This window comes from Cyanistes caeruleus, chromosome 16, assembly GCF_971803275.1.
Source record: "Cyanistes caeruleus chromosome 16, bCyaCae1.hap1.1, whole genome shotgun sequence".
Taxonomy (NCBI): Eukaryota; Metazoa; Chordata; class Aves; order Passeriformes; family Paridae; genus Cyanistes; species Cyanistes caeruleus.
In genome coordinates, this window is record NC_141716.1 from 9271827 (window position 1) to 9288943 (window position 17117).

At 51.5% G+C, this 17117-nt stretch overlaps 2 protein-coding genes and 1 long non-coding RNA gene across 3 annotated transcripts; 2 read left to right on the forward strand and 1 right to left on the reverse strand.

Moving 5' to 3' along the window:
• Positions 1-847: 847 nt before the first annotated feature.
• Positions 848-6183, forward strand: PIGT (phosphatidylinositol glycan anchor biosynthesis class T). The gene is made up of 12 exons (XM_086852426.1): positions 848-1078; positions 1480-1657; positions 2423-2550; positions 3014-3114; positions 3271-3357; positions 3610-3697; positions 3772-3869; positions 4154-4319; positions 4405-4605; positions 5139-5304; positions 5420-5503; positions 5636-6183. Exons 1-12 carry the CDS (start codon positions 886-888, stop codon positions 5886-5888), a joined length of 1743 nt encoding a protein of 580 aa, XP_086708552.1. The 5' UTR covers positions 848-885; the 3' UTR covers positions 5889-6183.
• On the reverse strand, positions 2318-8832 carry LOC147650171 (uncharacterized). Its single transcript, XR_015276895.1, has 2 exons — positions 5062-8832; positions 2318-2701 (listed from the first exon to the last, which is right to left on the reverse strand). It is a non-coding gene; the product is annotated as an uncharacterized LOC147650171 (long non-coding RNA).
• On the forward strand, positions 8643-16525 carry BLCAP (BLCAP apoptosis inducing factor). The gene is made up of 2 exons (XM_086852433.1): positions 8643-9090; positions 14906-16525. The coding sequence occupies exons 1-2, from the start codon at positions 8643-8645 to the stop codon at positions 15253-15255; spliced, it is 798 nt and encodes a 265-aa protein (XP_086708559.1). The 3' UTR covers positions 15256-16525.
• The last annotated feature ends 592 nt before the right edge of the window (positions 16526-17117 follow it).

Sequence of the window (17117 nt, forward strand, 5' to 3'; positions counted from 1 at the left end):
ATCAGCATGAGAGAGAAAAAGAGATATAAAGTAACTCTTTATTCTTTACAAATACCGAATCACTTTGTCAGTTCCAAGTAAACGTTGCATGAGGATCTTAGATCTGAGCAAGTAATTGGGTAATCAACAAGGTCTATAGCAGCTGGTAAGTGACAACCACACGTTGCTACAATTTTTATTCTTATTTCCTACTGAAGCAAATCGTCACCACACTCAGATCATCACCGGGAGATGGTGCGAGCTCCATGGCAGCGTCACCACCGGCGCTGCCTTGCTGCGGCTGCCGCTCCCCTCCCCGGGGTTGGCCCCGGGCCGGCGGGTGCTGTTAGCGGGGCGCTCCCGGATGGCTCTGCAGCCGCAGATAGACGCTGCCCTCCGGAAAGGAGACGAGGAGCGAGGGAGAGCCGCCAGCCGCGGGGAGAGCTGAGAAGTGGAAGTCACCTGGGGACAGGCACAGTCCTGGCAGCGTCCTCGGGCACAGCCGGGCCCTGCAGGGAACCACCCGGGCTGTGACCGCGCCGGGGCTTCCCCTGCAGCTCCAATTGCACAGGGGTGGAAGGGAAGCCTCGGGGAGCCGCTGAAGCCCCTCTCAGAGCACCAGAGTCGGCCGCGATCATCCCTGCGGGTCCTTTCCGACGCACAACACTCTGCGGTTCTGTGAAGCGCTGGCGCTCCTCCCGGGCTGCGGGCAGGCGTGGGCACAGCCAGCCTGGCGCTTCCCCCCGCTTCCCTGGAGGCTCCAGGCTCCGTTCAGCAGCTCCCGGTGCCAGGCCGGGACAGCCCCGTGGCCCGGGCGCACAGAGCGTCTCCATGGCACCCCCGGAAGCGGCGCCATTGGCGGCGCGGGCGGAAGCGGAAGCGGCGCGGGGCGGGGCGGACGGCGGGATGGCGGCGGCGGCGTTGCTGCTGCTGCTGCTGCTGCTGGCGACAGGGCCCGGGCCCGGGCGGGCGGACGCGGGCCGGGAGCGGCGGGACGCGCTGCGGGAGGAGCTGCTGCTGAGCCCGCTGCCCACCGGCGATGTGGCCGCCACCTTCCAGTTCCGCACGCGCTGGGACGCAGACCTGCAGCGGGGCGCAGGTAGGGCGGGCCCGGCCGGGGCGGACCGCGCCGCTATTGGCTGACCCGGGGGCGGACCGCGCCGCTATTGGCTGGCCCTGGGGCGGACCGCGCTGCTATTGGCTGGGGCGCGAGTCAGGGGCGGGGCTACGCGGCGGGAGCGCGCGACGTGATGATTTGACTCGCTCGATGACGTCACGATGCGAATGACATCAGAAGGTGAGGTGAGCGGGGACAGCGCAGAGCGAAGTGTGATGACGCGAGTTGTGGTGACGTCACACGAGGGGGTCGGGGCCGTGACGCAGCCGGGCTGTGTGTGATAGTGACAGCAGAGGCAGTGTCGGGGTGTGATGTTGGGGCAGGCCCTGGTGTGATGTCAGGGATGGGGGGATGAGATGGGCAGGGACTAACGCTGCCCACAGTCTCTCACTACAGGCTCTTCCCCAAGGCGCTGGGGCGGCTGGTGGCAGCGCTGGGCGTGCGGGAGCTCCACCTCGCTCTCACCCAGGGCTTCTGGCGCACCCGGTACTGGGGGCAGCCGCCCCTCCAGGCACCCGCTGGAGCTGAGCTCTGGGTCTGGTTCCAGCCCACGGTCACCGAGTAGGTACCCCAGCCATGGTTCCTCTGGGTCCCCTCTGTGGCCACTGCTCCCAGGAGCTGTTGCTTGTTTCTCTCCCTTGTCTCGTTGCCATGGTGTGTGAGTGGGCCTCCTGGTTTGAAAAATGCCTTCTGGAAAGAAGAGGCCAGGAGTAGCTCTAAAAAACCACAGAACGTACCTCATCTGTTCACAGGACAGGATGTGGTGCTGAGGGCAAATCCTTGTTCACTAAAGGCCCAAGTAATTCCCTTGTGGGCTCTGTGATTACAAATGCCTTGCTGCACTAATACAGTGGGGCTATATCTTGACCTCTCATCCATGACTCACTTCCTGTGACTCCCATCCAATACCTGTCACCATCTCCCTTAGCACACCACCCCTTTTTAAGCTGCAGCAGAGCTCTCTCCTCCCTGCAAGTGTCCCATTCCTTGTCTGCAGGTTGGGTCAGCATTTGGAGCTGCACCAAGGCATTGCTTTGGGTCTCAGTTCCTTCCCCATTCACACACATCACCTCCTGCATGCTCCCTGCTCCCCTGGCCTCTCTCCTCTCATACCAGCTGTGCCCACTGCCATGTCCCTTGGCTTTGTGATGCCCCTGCTGTGTGTCCCTGCTGTCCCTCAAATCTGATGTGTCAGAATAAAATAACAAGAGCGCTGGGGAGTGCAAGCCCAGAAGTCTCTGCTGTATTTACTGAATGTTTGTGACTTAACACTTGTTGTTTCAAGGATTTGAGCTACTGAGTAACCTCTGGTGTCTGTTCTCACAGTGTTGACAAAGCCTGGAAAGAACTGAGTAACATCCTTTCAGGAATATTCTGTGCTTCTCTCAACTTCATTGACTCGACCAACACAGTGATTCCAACAGCATCCTTCAAACCCCTGGGTTTAGCCAATGGTGAGTCTGGCTCTGCCTTCTCACTCTTGCCTCTCACTTTAGCTCTGCTCTGTGCCACTTCCAGCATTGCAGGTGCAGGTCCAGCAGTGACTCTGGGTCTGGGTGTGTACAGCAGCATCTGTTAACCTCTTCCTGGAAGGACTTCCTCTCCCTACAAACAAGGCTTGGATTTAAACAGAGGAAACCCACAAGTAGTACATGGCAGATGCTCCCAGGCCCTTATCTGTCTTTATGAAAAGTGTTTTACAAAACAGTGAGGACTACAGGATTTAAGGCAGTCACAAAAAAAAAATCTGCTAGGATATATTCTTACCCATTCTTTCCAATCACTCTGAACAGAGTGTGATCTAGTGGAGCTCACAGCATTTCAGACATACTGAGAGAGTGGGGATGTGGGGTACACTGGGGGTGGAAGAGATCTGCTGCTGTCCTCATATCTGCTGACCTCCCTCTCCCTGCCCAGGGACGGATCACCATCTCCTGCGTTACGCTGTCCTGCCCCGGGAAGTTGTCTGCACAGAAAACCTCACCCCTTGGAAGAAGCTGCTGCCATGTGGCTCAAAGGTAAAGACAAGTCCTGCTGCCTAATTGGGCCACTCCTGATGGACCTGGGCTCCCAGCAGCAGTCTGGGAGCATGCACTGGCAAATACCCTCAGGGCTTTCTCTCGGTGGGAGCAGAGGACGGGGCAGGGGCTGAGTTTCTCCTTTGCTCCCTGCAGGCTGGGCTCGCTGTGCTGCTGAAGGCTGAGCGCTTGTTCCACAGCAGCTACCACTCACAGGCAGTGCACATCCGCCCCATCTGCAGGGTGAGTGCTCTGAGGGCTCAGCTCCCTCCCTGAACACCCCAACAGACAATCCAAAGCCACCTTGTCACGTTGCAAGGTATCACACTGGTTTGCCCAGCTACCCTATGATGGGTTCACTGTGTCTAACACAGCTTTCATCCTGCTTCTCTGGTAACCCCAGTGGAAATCTTGTAATCCTGTTGGAGTTCCAGTTCCATCCTGGTGTCCTCCCCTTCCAGAAGGTGTAATCAGAGTCATTTGTCTCTTGTCCAGGATGCCTCCTGCCTGGCTGTGTCCTGGGAGCTCAGACAGACCCTCACTGTGGTCTTTGACTTCTTTTCCAGTGGCCAAGGAAAGAAAGGTAAGCTTGGTGGCTGTGCTCGAGTGCTCCCAGCCTGCAGCACTTGACCTGCCACCTGACCTTGCTTCCCACAGACTGGTCCCTCTTTAAGATGTTCTCTCGCACACTGACTGACACATGTCCTCTGGCATCGCAGAGCAAAGTGTACGTTGACATTTCCCCTAAGAACAAGGTAAGCTCGTGGGCCAGAAAGCATTCCCTGCTCCCAGGGAATTCATGTGGCTCTGATGTGGCTCACTTCCATCTCCTGCATGACCTGGCCCCTCAGGGGCTAATGAAGGGAGGTGATTTCCTTGCCCAGAGCAGGGCTGAGGGGATGAACCTGGTGGTGTTAGCAAGAGCACAGAGCTGGCTATTGGGTGGGAAAGCTCAGGGCTACCTGGAGGGACTTTGCCTAGTGCTGCCAATTTCTTCAAGGGGCACTTTTCCCTTTCATGGTCCATTTGCTTTCCTCAGGAAAAGGAGCTACTGGAAGTGTCCCCTGCTCCAACATCAGTACACGAAGCTATTGTCCAGGGAGACAAGAAAACCTATGCTGTCTATGACCTGCTGAGCCCCTCGCTCTTCAACACATCTCGCAGCCTCAACGTGCAGCTCAAGTGGAAGCGGCCCCAAGACAGCTGTGAGTGAGCAGATCTTCATCTGCACCACTGGCCAGGGCTTCAGGGCTGAAAATCAGCCCAGCTCCTGTCCTTCCTCTTCCACAGCGGAAATGCCCATTCCCACTCTCCATGCTCAGCGTTATGTGGGGGGGTATGGGCTGCAGACCGGGGAGATCTGCACCCTCATCTACAACACTCACCCTTACCGAGCCTTCCCCGTGATCCTGCTGGAGACTGTGCCCTGGTACCTGCGGCTCTACGTGCACACCCTGACAATCATCACCAAAGGGAAGGAAAACAAGCCCAGTAAGTAAACCCTCCAAGCAGCATGTGCCACCTGCTTCCCTTGGCATGAGCAGCTCATTCCAAAGATGGTTCAGGCCCTCCCTCAGGCCTCAGTGATCACTGGGCACAACTGTATTGTGAGAGAAAACATTTTAGGATGTTTTCCTAGCCTTAAGTTCAGTGCCCACAGCAGATCAGACCATTAAGTCTGTTTTATTTATAAGAGGCACGTGGATGGTGTTTCATAATCCAACAAGGGTTTAAACCAATGTGAATTAAATTTTGTAGCACACGAAGCTTAATTTAAAACTGATGATTGGGTTTTATTTTGCATTTATACCTTTCCTTATGAATACCTGACTTTCATGGGTCAGTAGCTTTAAAGACCAGCTACATTTAACGCATACTTTTTGCTATGGGTACATCTTCACTTGCCCAGAAAACCTCTCTCAGGACAGTGAAAGCAGGAGCACTCACCTCTTGGGAGATGTCCAGGCATTGTGAGATTGGACAAGGTCCCCCTGGTGCCATTGCCAAAATCTCTTTGGGGTTAGGTTACATCCACTACCAGCCAGCCCAGGACCGGAGACGGCCTCACCTCTTGGAAATGCTGATCCAGCTGCCAGCCAACTCAGTCACCAAGATCACAATCCAGTTTGAGAGGGCCTTACTGAAGTGGACAGAGTACCCACCTGACCCAAATCACGGCTTTTATGTTGGGTAATGACATTCCTCAGCTCCTCATCTCTTTCTGGGCTTTGCATAACACTCACTGTCCAGGTCTCTGGAGTCTTTGCTGTTAGGACTGACACTGGTGTGTTCTTTGTGACCTTAGTTCATCTGTGCTCAGTGCCCTGGTGCCCAGTGTCACTGCCATGAAGGACATGGATGTGGAGCAGAGCCCTCTCTTCGCCTCACTGTGAGTGTGCTTGTGCTGGGGAGTGGGGCTGTGCCACAGCCTGTGTGCTGTGGCTGCTCTCATCCTCTCTGGTGAGCACAAAGCACAGGTCCTGTGCAGACTGACCCTGCTTTTCCTTCTTCCACTCTCCAGGTTTCCTTCCTCTGATGGCTCCAGCTATTTTGTGCGCCTGTACACGGAGCCACTGCTGGTGAATCTGCCAACACCAGACTTCAGCATGCCCTACAACGTCATCTGCCTCACCTGCACCGTGGTGGCCGTGTGCTACGGCTCCTTCTACAACCTGCTGACCAGAACGTTCCATGTGGAGGAGCCGAGCCGGGGCGGGCTGGCCAAGCGGCTGGCCAACGTCATCCGAAAATTGAGGGGGGTACCCCCACTCTGAGAGGAACCAGAGCAGCCAGCACTGCCTGCAGGGCTCTGTGGGGAGACTCAGATAGCAGAGCACTGCTGCCTCTTGTCTTGCTGGAAGCAGCTTGTTCTGTTTTGCTGCCTGGATCTATCTCTGGGATCCGATAAGCTGAGAGATCACTTCCATTTCTAAGATGGGAAATGGCTCTAAGCCCATTGACTACTGAACTGCACTGCTATGGGACTGGGAAAAGTAAAAGACTTCTGTTTGGGAGAGGTGAAACTTACATGCTGGAAATGGTGCTGGAAGTAAACTTGAGTGTTTTGTATGTTTGTGCTGCTCCTGGTTGGTTTTGCTTTCTCAGCTCACAGGCAGAGTTGACCCTCTAAAGACTGTGAGCTGCTGAGTCTGTAACACACTGCCTGGATCAGCTGGGATTTGATGCAGGTAGGACCAGGCAAGGGGGGTTTGATCTGCAGCAAAAGGAGGGATTCATCTGCTCTAGCATCTCACCTTTTGCAATTGCCATGTTTCACATATATGTGTCCTGTCACTCTTGGCCACATTGCAGCCAGTTTGCAAAATAACTTGGGCACAGTGTGTGTCTGCCTCCTCACCAACAGCAAGGGTTTATTTCTTTCGCAGGAAGAAGCTTCTCTTGCTCACAACTTCTATTTGCAAGATTTTGAAACCCTCCACGTGCTCTCCCTTCTGCTGCAGCACAAGATTCTCCTCTGCACCCACTGTGTCCCTGGAGCTTTGGGGAGCCTTGGCTCAGCAGACCCCAAGTGCTGAGCTGCAGCCAGCTCTGGGCTAGGAGTGCAGGAACACTGGCACCACTGTGCTCCTCAGTTATTTTCTCAAAGTACAAATTACCACCTTGCTGTGGTTCACACAGAGCAGTGGGAGCTCAGTGGTGATGCTTCTTGGCCTTTGACAGTGCTGCTTTCAGGGGTACGCCCTTTCCATCTCAGATGTGGCTTTTGTGATTGGAACAGATACTGCTAAAAAAAAGACAGGGAAATCATGGGAAGAAATATTCCCCAGAACCAAAGCAGAGCACAGCCAGAGGTCCTTTAAAAGCTTCTGCTTGAACAGAATGACCATAAAAACCCCTTGGCCTGTCCTGCACAGAACAATCTGTTCTTGGTGGCCTGGGATTACCTTTGCCTTCCATGCCAGAGATGCTCTTTACTCTGCAGCTCCTTACAGATCCACTCCACTGGATGGCTCCATGCAGCCTGCAGAGCCTGCTGAAATATGATTTTTGGATGATCCCTCTCTGTTCCTGCCTCCTGTAAAAGGTGCCACAGGGCTGGGAGCTGATTCTGCTTCCAGCTACAGCTCTGCCAGCCATGCTTCAAGTGAAAAATGGAATTTCTTTATAGAAAGCTGGAACTACAACCAAAACCCAAGTGAGCACACAGCTCCTGCAGCAGGGAAGAAGTCTTAGGCATGAGGGTCTACATTGCAGTTTGCGTAACAATTTTGAGACCTGAAGTGCTGTCAGCTTGGATCCAGTATCAATTCTGCAGACTGCAACCAGCAACATGTTCCCCAGGTGAAGCCTGCTTCCTGCTGGTGTTAGGTGGGATCCTGAAAGTCACCTGAGTGGTCATGGAGTGCCATGGGAATCATTATCTGGCATCTAGTAGTTATTTTTATTATGAACCACCAGAGCTGGGATCAGCCATAGGCTGGGTTATTCCTATTGCAGTGCCATAAACGAGGAATTTTAAACACCCCATAAAGAGGTCAGCCCAGAATAATGGCAGAGCAGAGGGAAACTATCCCAGGCTGGATACCTGCTTGCCTGGCCATTGGGAGAGCAGGTCTTATCACAACTATCAAATGCACAGGCCAGCCAAGTGGAAAACTCTATGGGAAATGTGAGTGGCCCTGCATTTGTGGCTGGGTGGGTTTTAAATGGTTGTGAAAGTGCCAAATCTTGGTCTTTGTGTTTTTTAGTTTTCGTTTTTCCTGGACTATTTTTCTTTTTTGCTTTGAGCTCCCTTGGGTTACTCGGTACAGGAGACATGGAGCTCCCAGGGGTGAGTCCAGAGGAGGGCTGTGAAGATGCCATCTCTCTTAGAAGGAAAAGCCGAGGGAGCTGGGGCTGTTTAGGTTGGAGGAGAGACAAATGAGATGGGGATCTTATCAATGCCTGTGAGCAGCTCCAGAGACGGTGTTCTGAGGATTTAGCCAGGCTCTTCCCAGTCATGCTCAACAGAGGGATGAGGTAACAAGAACACTGGAAGTTCCACCTGAACATGAAGAACTTTACTGCATGGCTGACTGGAACAGGCTGCCACCGAGGTCGTTCCCTGGAGGTATTCCCATGTGCCCTGGACACGACCAGAGCACTGTGCTCGAGGGGATGCAGTGGAGCAGGGGGTGGCTGGATGGCCTGCAGTGGTCCCTGCCCAGCCCTGCTGTCCTCCGTGCCTCTGTGAGGCAGCACAGCACAAGGTGCAATGGAGCGTGCAAACACAATTGAATAATAACCACAGAACATGCTGAGTTGGAAGGGACCCATCAGGATCCTCCAGTCCAACTCCTGTCCCTGCACAGGACACCCCAGGAATCCCACCCTGTGCCCGAGAGCGGTGTCCAAACGCTTCTGGAACTCAGACAGGCTCGGTGCTGTGACCACTGTCCTGGGGAGCCTGTTCCAGTGCCCGACCACCTTCTGGGCAAAAATCCATTTTCTAAAACCCAGCCTAACTCTCCCCTGACACAACTCCAGGCCATGCCCTCGGTCCTGACACTGATCATGAGAGCAAAGAAATGGGAGTTGCCGCTCGTCAGGAAGTTGTAAGCAGCGCTGACGTCTCCTCCTTAGTGTTCTCTTCTGCAGGTGGAACACACCAAGTATGGCTCACGGCAAGAAGCCATAAACGCAAAAACCCTTTTAGAAACGCAGAGCCCGGCCCAGGCCCGCTCCCGGCACCGCCCGCGCCGTGCGCAGGCGCAGCGCGGCCCGCGCATGCGCAGCAGCAGCCGCGCTCCGCTCCGCTCCCGCCGCGCGGGGCTGCCCGGAGCCGCCTGAGGAGCGGCCGCTGCCCGCGTCCCGCTCCCGCTGCCGGAGCAGCAGCGCACCGCGGCCGGCAGCGCTCTCGGGGACAGCCCGCCCGGCCGCGTGGAGCCTGCGGGGCGTCCCCCGGCTCCCGGGCGGCCTCTTCCTCCTTCCTCAGGGCGGCCCCGGGATGGCGGCGTGAGGCGGCGGCACCGCGCGGTGAGTACGGGCCGGGAGCGGCGGGCGGCCGGAGGAGCCGAGGAACCCTGCGAGCTTCGGGGGCCGGGGGAGGAGGGGAAGGTTTCCTCAGGGCCGGGGGAGCCGGGCGCTCGCAGCCCTACGTGCCCCGGGATGGAAAAGGCTTCAACCGAGCCCGAGCTCGGTGCCAGCATGGAAATAACAGCGCTGTGTGTGCCCTCCCCTGCCTTCCTTCTGCTCTCGGCCACGAACCTCTCGTAGCTGTCGCTAGCGCCTTCTGAAAGGAATCCCAGGCCCGTTTCTCCCCAGAACAGCACAATGCTCTGACGAGCTTTTGTCCAGGCAGCTGGACTGGGGTGGGCCTTGTGGGTCCCTTCCAGCCCGGGATGTTCTGTGACAGTCTGTGAATACAGCGCTCTGCAGCCTCCCCGAGCCCCCAAACGTGCTTTCAGCCAGCTGCAAAGTGAGTTTACAGGCTGTTCTGTCATACCGACATTGCTCGTGCTATCCCAAACATGCAAGTGCAAGAGAAGAGGAAAAACAAGCTCTTAAATGCAGTCCACAACATGCTGAACTCTCCCATACTTCCCTGGTACCGAAACGTTTCAATGGACCTTGTAAGTACTTTCATAGTGCAGTAACCTTTGTCTTTTGAAACTATAGGTCCTAACTCCTCATCCCAGAGAGCATTTTTGCCTTTTCTAATCTGAGATGTGGAAAGCTCACCCCTATCTGGCTGTATTTGGACCTCTGAAGCTTGCTGAAGGCACAAAAAGTAGAGAAGAGGTCCAAATTAAGACTACTTTTCTCAGGGGACTTGGAATGGGCCTGAAAGTGATGATCTTTGGCAGTTAAAGGCAGAAGGTGGGAATGAGTACCTCTGAAAATTAATGAGTTAGTACAAATGAAAGTACTAATACTCCAGATGACAACTGTGATTTCTGACATCTCTTCTCACCACAGAACTGGCTGATTTAAGCTTCTGCTCCTCTGATTCCTGATGATTTCCAGGCCCATTCCAAGCTCTCTGAAAAAAAACCAGTTAGTTTTAGTTTGGACCTCTCCTCTCATGGGTGGAGGAGGATTCACCCTGGTGCTGTGAGGGCACTGCAGTCCCGATGGAGTGGATGCTGCCTCTGGACAAAAGCTAATCCATCCCCCATTAAGAGTGAAGCTCAGAGGGCAGCTTTGGAAGTGTGAAAAGAGTGGCTCAACAGAGAACCTGCACTTTTCACCATCAAAGTGAGTTGTTTTGGCTTGTGTCTAGCTTGAGAAATCAGAGTGCTAACCCCAAGGCTTGGTTAGTAAAGGATTTGTTGCTCTTTTTGGAAACTGTTGTGATTACATTGCACCATTTCTGAGTCTACATCAAGTGTCCAAGGCATGATCCAAGACTAGGCTAAGGCCTTTGCCAAAAATTATATACTCACTCTTTCCAGCTGAGTCACACCAGCAGATAAAGCTTTTAAAAAAATTGAAATAATAGTGGCAAGGCTAAAAAAAACCCTAGAGAAGTTAATCCCTGCTGCAAATAGGTCTTAAAGTTTGAGCAATTATGGTTCTTGGGTTTACGACAGAGGGTTGGCATCTGGGAAGCTGGTCTGCTGTTGCTTTTCTTAGCTGAACTCTTCAAACTTGTCACTTGATAGTTCTTCATCTCTCTTTTTGTCCCAGTGCTTTAGCTGTTGTGTATTTTTCAGCAGCTGTTTTGGGTGCTATGTGATATTTGAGTTGGTTTTGAACATACCCTGGCAGTCTGAAGCACTGCCCACACACATCAGTTAGTAGTTGTGACAGGGTTTTTGATTAAAACAATTTTAAGCAAACAGGTGAGCACTGTAGGTAAGAAACACATCCCTGAAGCTTACTCTTCAGTTTATGTGCCCTGGATAACTTGAGAGACTTTTATCTAACCAGTGTAGTTTTTCTTCACAAGCAGAGGCTTCGGCTTTTGGGAAAGGGGGAGGATGATACCAGCACACCCCAATAAAAAGGTTACTCAGTGTTTTATTGCAGCACTTTCAGCTCTCAGCTTGGGACACTCTTTCTGTAGCATCTGCTGGGGGAGTTCTGTGTGAACAGCACCGGCATAAAGGCTGCCTTAGTAAGGTCTGAACAAACTTACCCTTGAAGTGCTTAGGGAAAGCTGGCTGATTATTCTCCCTCTCCAGGGTAAATGGACTGTGAAAGGTACAGACTTGGTATTGACATACTGATGTGTCAAGCCTATGGTGCAGAAACACCTTTCAGTGTGTTAATTGCTGAATTAGTTTGTAGAATCTGAAGGAACGGCTTGCTGGCTCCTCAGATGGATTTATTGCAAAATGTGACTGATCCATTGCAAAGCAGTGCACTGTGCTACTCACTCTATACCTGTCATATTTGAAATTTTGTTTCTACTTGGGAAAGGTCTGCTGCTGCCTTTGCACTGGAATTCCAAAATCCTCCAGGCAAGCATACACCAGTAGGACCTGAATGTTTTTGGGAGGGAAGATGACAGCAGGGAGGACAGGGAATGCAGTGGAAGTCAGCTAATAAGCATGTGGAAAAGTATTGGTGCTTGTTTACTGCGGGGTGTGCAGGGAACCTCCCCTGGATGCTCCTCTGCCTGCAGGAAGTGGTAGGAGGAGGCTTTGGCAGCACATGGCAATCTGACTGGGCCACAGCGGGGGCATCACCAGCTCTGCTGCTGCAGGGTCTGAAGTGACTTCAAGTGGCTCCAAGAGCTGTGGAGGGTGAAAGGAAGAAGTGGAAAGGAGGTGTCAGGTAAACATGAGTGGCCACCAAGTCAGGTGACATGAGGAGCAGCACAGGAGCAGGTTTGAGGATAGCGGGACACGGGGAGAACAAGAGCAACTGGTTGAGGAAAAGCAGGATGCAGTTGTGAAACCAGTCCTGTTGGGTGACATGTTATTATTTGCTCTGGAACATGGTAATCTTTGGCTTGGATTGTGAGGAGGGGACAAAGACAACAAGGTAGAAATCTTTAATTTATAAGTTTCACCTTGCTTGAGAAACCAGGCAAAACCAAATATTGCTGTGGCTTCCAGAAGGATCTGCCTGTCCTGGGCATGAAGGTGAATGTTCCCCGCTCAGTAAAGAGCTGATAGCAGGAGGTGCTGTTTCTCTTTGATCAATAGAGTGTAAAGAAAACTCACTCTCAATACCAGCTGTACAAAGAATCTCTAGTGAAGAGCATGTATCTCACTAGTGGACAGTCCTTTGAGGGAGATGGAGCTGTAGCAGCCTCCAGTAGTAAGTGCTTTGTCTAGGATCAGCTATGGGATACAGCAAAGGATCCTCAGCCTTTAACTGATTGGTAGATGGGTAGTGAAGGGACACGTGAGAATACAAGCAAACTGACTACAGATAAGGAGAGCAACAGTTTGAATGGCTGCTTTTGGCAGAAATCCAAGAGGTTTGCAGGTTGAAGGGCATTGGCATGGAACGTTCTTAGTAAGAATAACTACTATTAAATGGTTCCTTATTCTGCAGTGGTTGCATTGATTGCTACAAGCAACTGGTTCTTGCAGGAAATACTAATATTTAAAAATGAGTAAATTGTCCTGAGATGGCTTTGTGTTTGTAGGAAGTGCTTAAGTAAAGCTTAGGTGCTTAAAATCAACTCAGTGTTTAGAATGTTATTGTTAAGAGCATTGTAGGAGTGAGAGGGCCAGACCATGGAGTGTGAAGTGTAGCTGCAACACAAATTATGAATATTTTATAACTGTAGTCAGTTTTAAAGTTTGGGGTTAAAGGCGCAGTAGCGATACATGATCCTATTAAAGCTGAGAGATCTGTGACATTTATTCTGAAAAATTCTACTTCTTTGTTTTAGCCTTGTGCTAAAACAGATGCATTCTTTACCCATTTCTTTACTCTAGAGACAGAAAACCCAAAGCAGAGTAGGCACTTTAAAATAGTTTCGAGAGCAGGTGACACAAATTGCCACAGAAGTCAAGCTGATGCAACTTAGGGCTGGATCTAGCAAAAATATGACATGGTGTTTATGCAGTGATACTTAATGCTCAATGTTTGGAGCACTTGTGAGAGAAAAATTGCAGGAAACTTCAAGAAGGGAATATTTCAGGAGGATTAAGGCAGCTGCAGATCATTGATTTAGTACAACTTCGCTGCATTGAATGCAATCTGAAGTGAAAAGTTGGGTGATGGGGTTTAATTACCTTCCTCTTCAAATATTTGTTGTTAGATCTTTTGCTCTCCATTCTTCCCCTTGGAAAAAAGTTCTCCAGTACTTCTGTGGTATTGTTTACTCCAGAAACATCTGAGCACTTCACAAAAGCAGGCAGACAGCATGTTTTATTATGAAATGAGTAATAGCTTATTCCAGTTTATAGATGGGGAAAAGACTTGGGACTAGACTTGCCCTTAAAGATGCAAGTGAGTGACCTGCCTAAAACAGGACTAACATTGGGAGCTTTATTCTTGTGACTTGGCTTTGTCTGTATTGAAGCATAAAATAACTTTTTCTTTACTCTTTGGCTACTGAACTGCAGTTTAGTTTTACTAATTGAACTCCAGCTGCCCTCTCTATTGGAGAACACTCCCTTGCAGGAGCACCAGCACAATGTACTTTCCCCACATAATGTTTGCCTGCATTTTCCTACTAACATTAAAGTAAAATAGATCGTGCTGCACAGGATGGCAGCATTCCCTGCTGCTGACAGCAGAGCCCATTGGTACCTGCAAGACAAGTCTGACCTTAGTGTTGTTTTGGAAGAGAACCTCATGTGGTTTTCTCTTGGCTTTTCTCTGCAATCCCTCATTCTCCCTCCCTTTGCCAGGAAATCCCTTCTGCTGCCAAGAGGAGCCAGTGGAATGTGCTGTTTGTTTACATTCTCACTCCTTCATCCTACTAACCTTCCCACCCCCAAGCTGTAATCCTAACAGGCTGGGCTGAGCCCTTCATCCTTCTGAGGGAGCACTGCTCCATTGAGTAATTGCAAATACAATTGCTGCAAGGAGCTGTCCCCACCACACTCTTCTCAGTGGGGGTGAGGCATTTATGTTTTGAAAGCCATTTTAAATTCCTGAAGGTGTTTATAGCGCTTCAAAGGAAAAAACAAAAGCACACACTTAGTGTCATTGGGTGGTTGCTAAAGGTAAGAACAGGTTTTCTGGACTTGCAGCGTGCTGCCATTCCTGCCTAGGAAAGCCCTTAAAGCTTTCCAGGTTCCAGAGGGTTTTATAATAATCCAAGCGAGGAAATCCTGTGTTTACAGCACTTATGGAAATTGCCATTTTGAGCCTGTCCCCCTCCTTTGATCTATAGCTGTTTGGCAAGGATTATAAATCCTAAACCAGGGACTGTCCTTCCCTTTGTTTTACAGCCAGGGCTTTCCTGAGTAGCTTGGTCTGGTGCTGTCCTGCTGGAAGACTTTATTGTTTGTGTGCAGAACAATTCCTTACACTAATGCTTCCTTAACACCTCTCTGTAGCACCAAATAATGATTACCCTTCAATTGCATTTCTTTATATCATCTCTTAAGCCTTCAGACTGTGTTGGATCTGTGTGTGTAGGGAAGGCTGTGGCAGCTTGTTTCCCATTTCCACCTCTCCCTTTCTGTTCCTTCACACTTGTTAGCCTGGATAAAGGCCTGAGGAACAGAGCACACAGGATACACTTGTATACCAGCATTAGATGATCCTGTTCCCAGCTAAGTGGTTCAGAAAGCAGGAAGCTTTCCACCAGCTCCGAGACATGCCAGAATTTAGTACTGGGAGTTCTACCATCAGCATATGAAGCTTTAGAAGAATGACAGTTGATTTTTGATCTGTATTTCTCTGACAGTCTGACATTTTCCCTTCCCTACAGAGCAGCCTGCCCTCCAGAGGAGTTGCTGTGGCCTGTTCTGGAGCACATCTGACTGCTACTGCCAACGGGGGCCCCAGCCAGCCACGATGTACTGCCTTCAGTGGTTGCTACCTGTCCTGCTCATACCCAAGCCCCTCAACCCAGCATTGTGGTTCAGTCACTCAATGTTCATGGGATTCTACCTGCTCAGTTTCCTCCTGGAACGGAAACCTTGCACAATTTGTGCCTTGGTCTTCCTGGCAGCTCTATTCCTCATCTGCTACAGCTGCTGGGGGAACTGCTTCTTGTATCACTGCACAGGATCCCAGTTGCCAGAATCAGCTCATGATCCCAACATAGTGGGCACCTAGAAAATCATAATCTTCCAGTCTGCTGAGGGCTCTTCTTTTGCTTTTAAAAAGGGGGTGGGGCTGGGGAGGAGGGGGGTGTCGGGTATGGGACTGGAGTAAGGACAACCTGTTTCCTGTAACTGTGCGTGGACTGGAGTGGCAAATTCTTCCCACTCTGCCTGTGAAATTCTACTCGTTTACTGTGTGAACTCTGGCAGCACCACCTGCTTTTTTAGAAGCAGAAGTCTTTTTTTTTTTCCTTTCCCGTATCACCGGGAACAGACACCAGCCCTCTCAACTGAGAGCTGCTGGAAGCCTGAGCTGCTGGCCCCTGCCCAGCTGGGAGTGCTGGAGTTGTGTCTCTTGTCTGCATTAGGCCATGGTGGCCTAACTCGGGGCTCTTGGCCCACTGATCCTGCTTGAATAGTTACAAGATTCTCTCAGTCTCTCTTTGTGGGGAGCCAGCCTTCCCACCTTCCTGATCAAGGGCAAATGCAACAGCTCACAGATGGACTTGGCCAAAAGCTGCTGAAGCCAGAGGCAGTTGAGTCATCTCCTCCTGCTCAGCCTGCCAAAGAGATGTGTGTACTGCTGAAGTGCTTTCTGAACTCTGTACTCCGAGATCCCAGCCTGAAAGCCTCAGTTATGCTACTGCTTTTATAAAGCTTGATGGGCAGTAGAGACTGTCTCTTCCCCTCCTCTTTCATGTCCTGGGTTTACCAAGGTATTGACTGTTGGGAGAAAGAACCAGCATGCTGCAAGACACAGGGTTTTGGAAGCCACTGAGCTTTACCCTACAAAACTCATGCTAGCCCAAAAGGCTGGGTGTGGGCAGGACACGAGAGGATCCATGAGGTGGAGGCATGGCTTGAAGCAGTAAATGCTTCTGCCATTTTCAGAGATAATGGTTTTGAGCCAGAGGTGACAGAAGGTGCTGGTGCTACTGACTAGAAAAGGGCAGAAGCTGGAAAAATGCCAGAAGTCTCCACCTTCCATGGCAGAAGGATGTCAAGAGTCCAAGGTGATGGTGGGTCAGGCCTGCAGCCTGGGGCAGAGGTTGGTTTGTGAGAAGACTTAGAGGTTGGCACAAAACACTTACCTCTAAACTTTGAAGGTTTCCCTCCCCTTTGCCATCTGTTTGTCTTTCCTTCAGTCTTCTGGTGGAGAGCAGCAGAAGTGGCTGTTGCTGTCCTGAGGCAGTTCAAGCTATGAGGTTGTGAAACTTCCAGAGTATTGTTTGTTCATTGCACAGCTGTTCAAAATGTTTAATAAAGCTTTATAAACTTTGGTCTATGGCCTCCTGCCCAGCATGATGCATTGGCTGCTCATTGTGGATGCCTTAGCCCAGCAATCACGTGTCTCTGCATTGTTCTGTTCCCAGCACAACAACCCCAAACAGTCTCCAGCAAGAGGCAGAGCCTGTTTGCCCTGTAGCTCCCAGTACTGGCTCTTCTTGACTGTTTAAGCTGACCATGGGTTGACTGGGAGCTGGACTGGCAATTCTTAAACAGCCTCATCTCACAACCAGAAGCAGTTCCCATGTCCTGTGTATCTCTGCACTTCAGTGACAGATCCCTCTTTTTCTTGCTGCTTATGAAATGAAACCCCTGGAAGCTGCTAATCCCCAGTGCCCACAGTGGAAGTGTCTGCTGGGTGCCTATGTGGTGTAAGCCCATCCCATGGCACCATGTCATCCCAGTCTCTCCCTCTTCTCAGGGCAGCCCAGCTGCCGCCAACCAGCCAGGGGGACACCCGTGGTGGTGTGAGCCCTTCCTCAGCCTTGGCCGTGCCCCTGGGTAGAATGGGGAGAGAGAGACTACGGGGTCCAACAGCACCCAGAAGCACCTGAGAGTGTTAAAGGGTGTGGGAGCTGTGTTGCTGGA

What these genes read in the sequence shown, in the direction of transcription:
- PIGT (XM_086852426.1), top strand. Translation starts at nt 886, where the DNA reads ATGGCGGCGGCGGCGTTGCTGCTGCTGCTGCTGCTGCTGGCGACAGGG. An exon ending in ACCCCTGGGTTTAGCCAATG is followed by an intron (nt 2,551 to 3,013) that starts GTGAGTCTGGCT and finishes CTCCCTGCCCAG; the next exon opens with GGACGGATCACCATCTCCTG. An exon ending in CAGTGGCCAAGGAAAGAAAG is followed by an intron (nt 3,698 to 3,771) that starts GTAAGCTTGGTG and finishes TGCTTCCCACAG; the next exon opens with ACTGGTCCCTCTTTAAGATG.
- BLCAP (XM_086852433.1), top strand. Translation starts at nt 8,643, where the DNA reads ATGGGAGTTGCCGCTCGTCAGGAAGTTGTAAGCAGCGCTGACGTCTCC. An exon ending in TGAGGCGGCGGCACCGCGCG is followed by an intron (nt 9,091 to 14,905) that starts GTGAGTACGGGC and finishes CCTTCCCTACAG; the next exon opens with AGCAGCCTGCCCTCCAGAGG.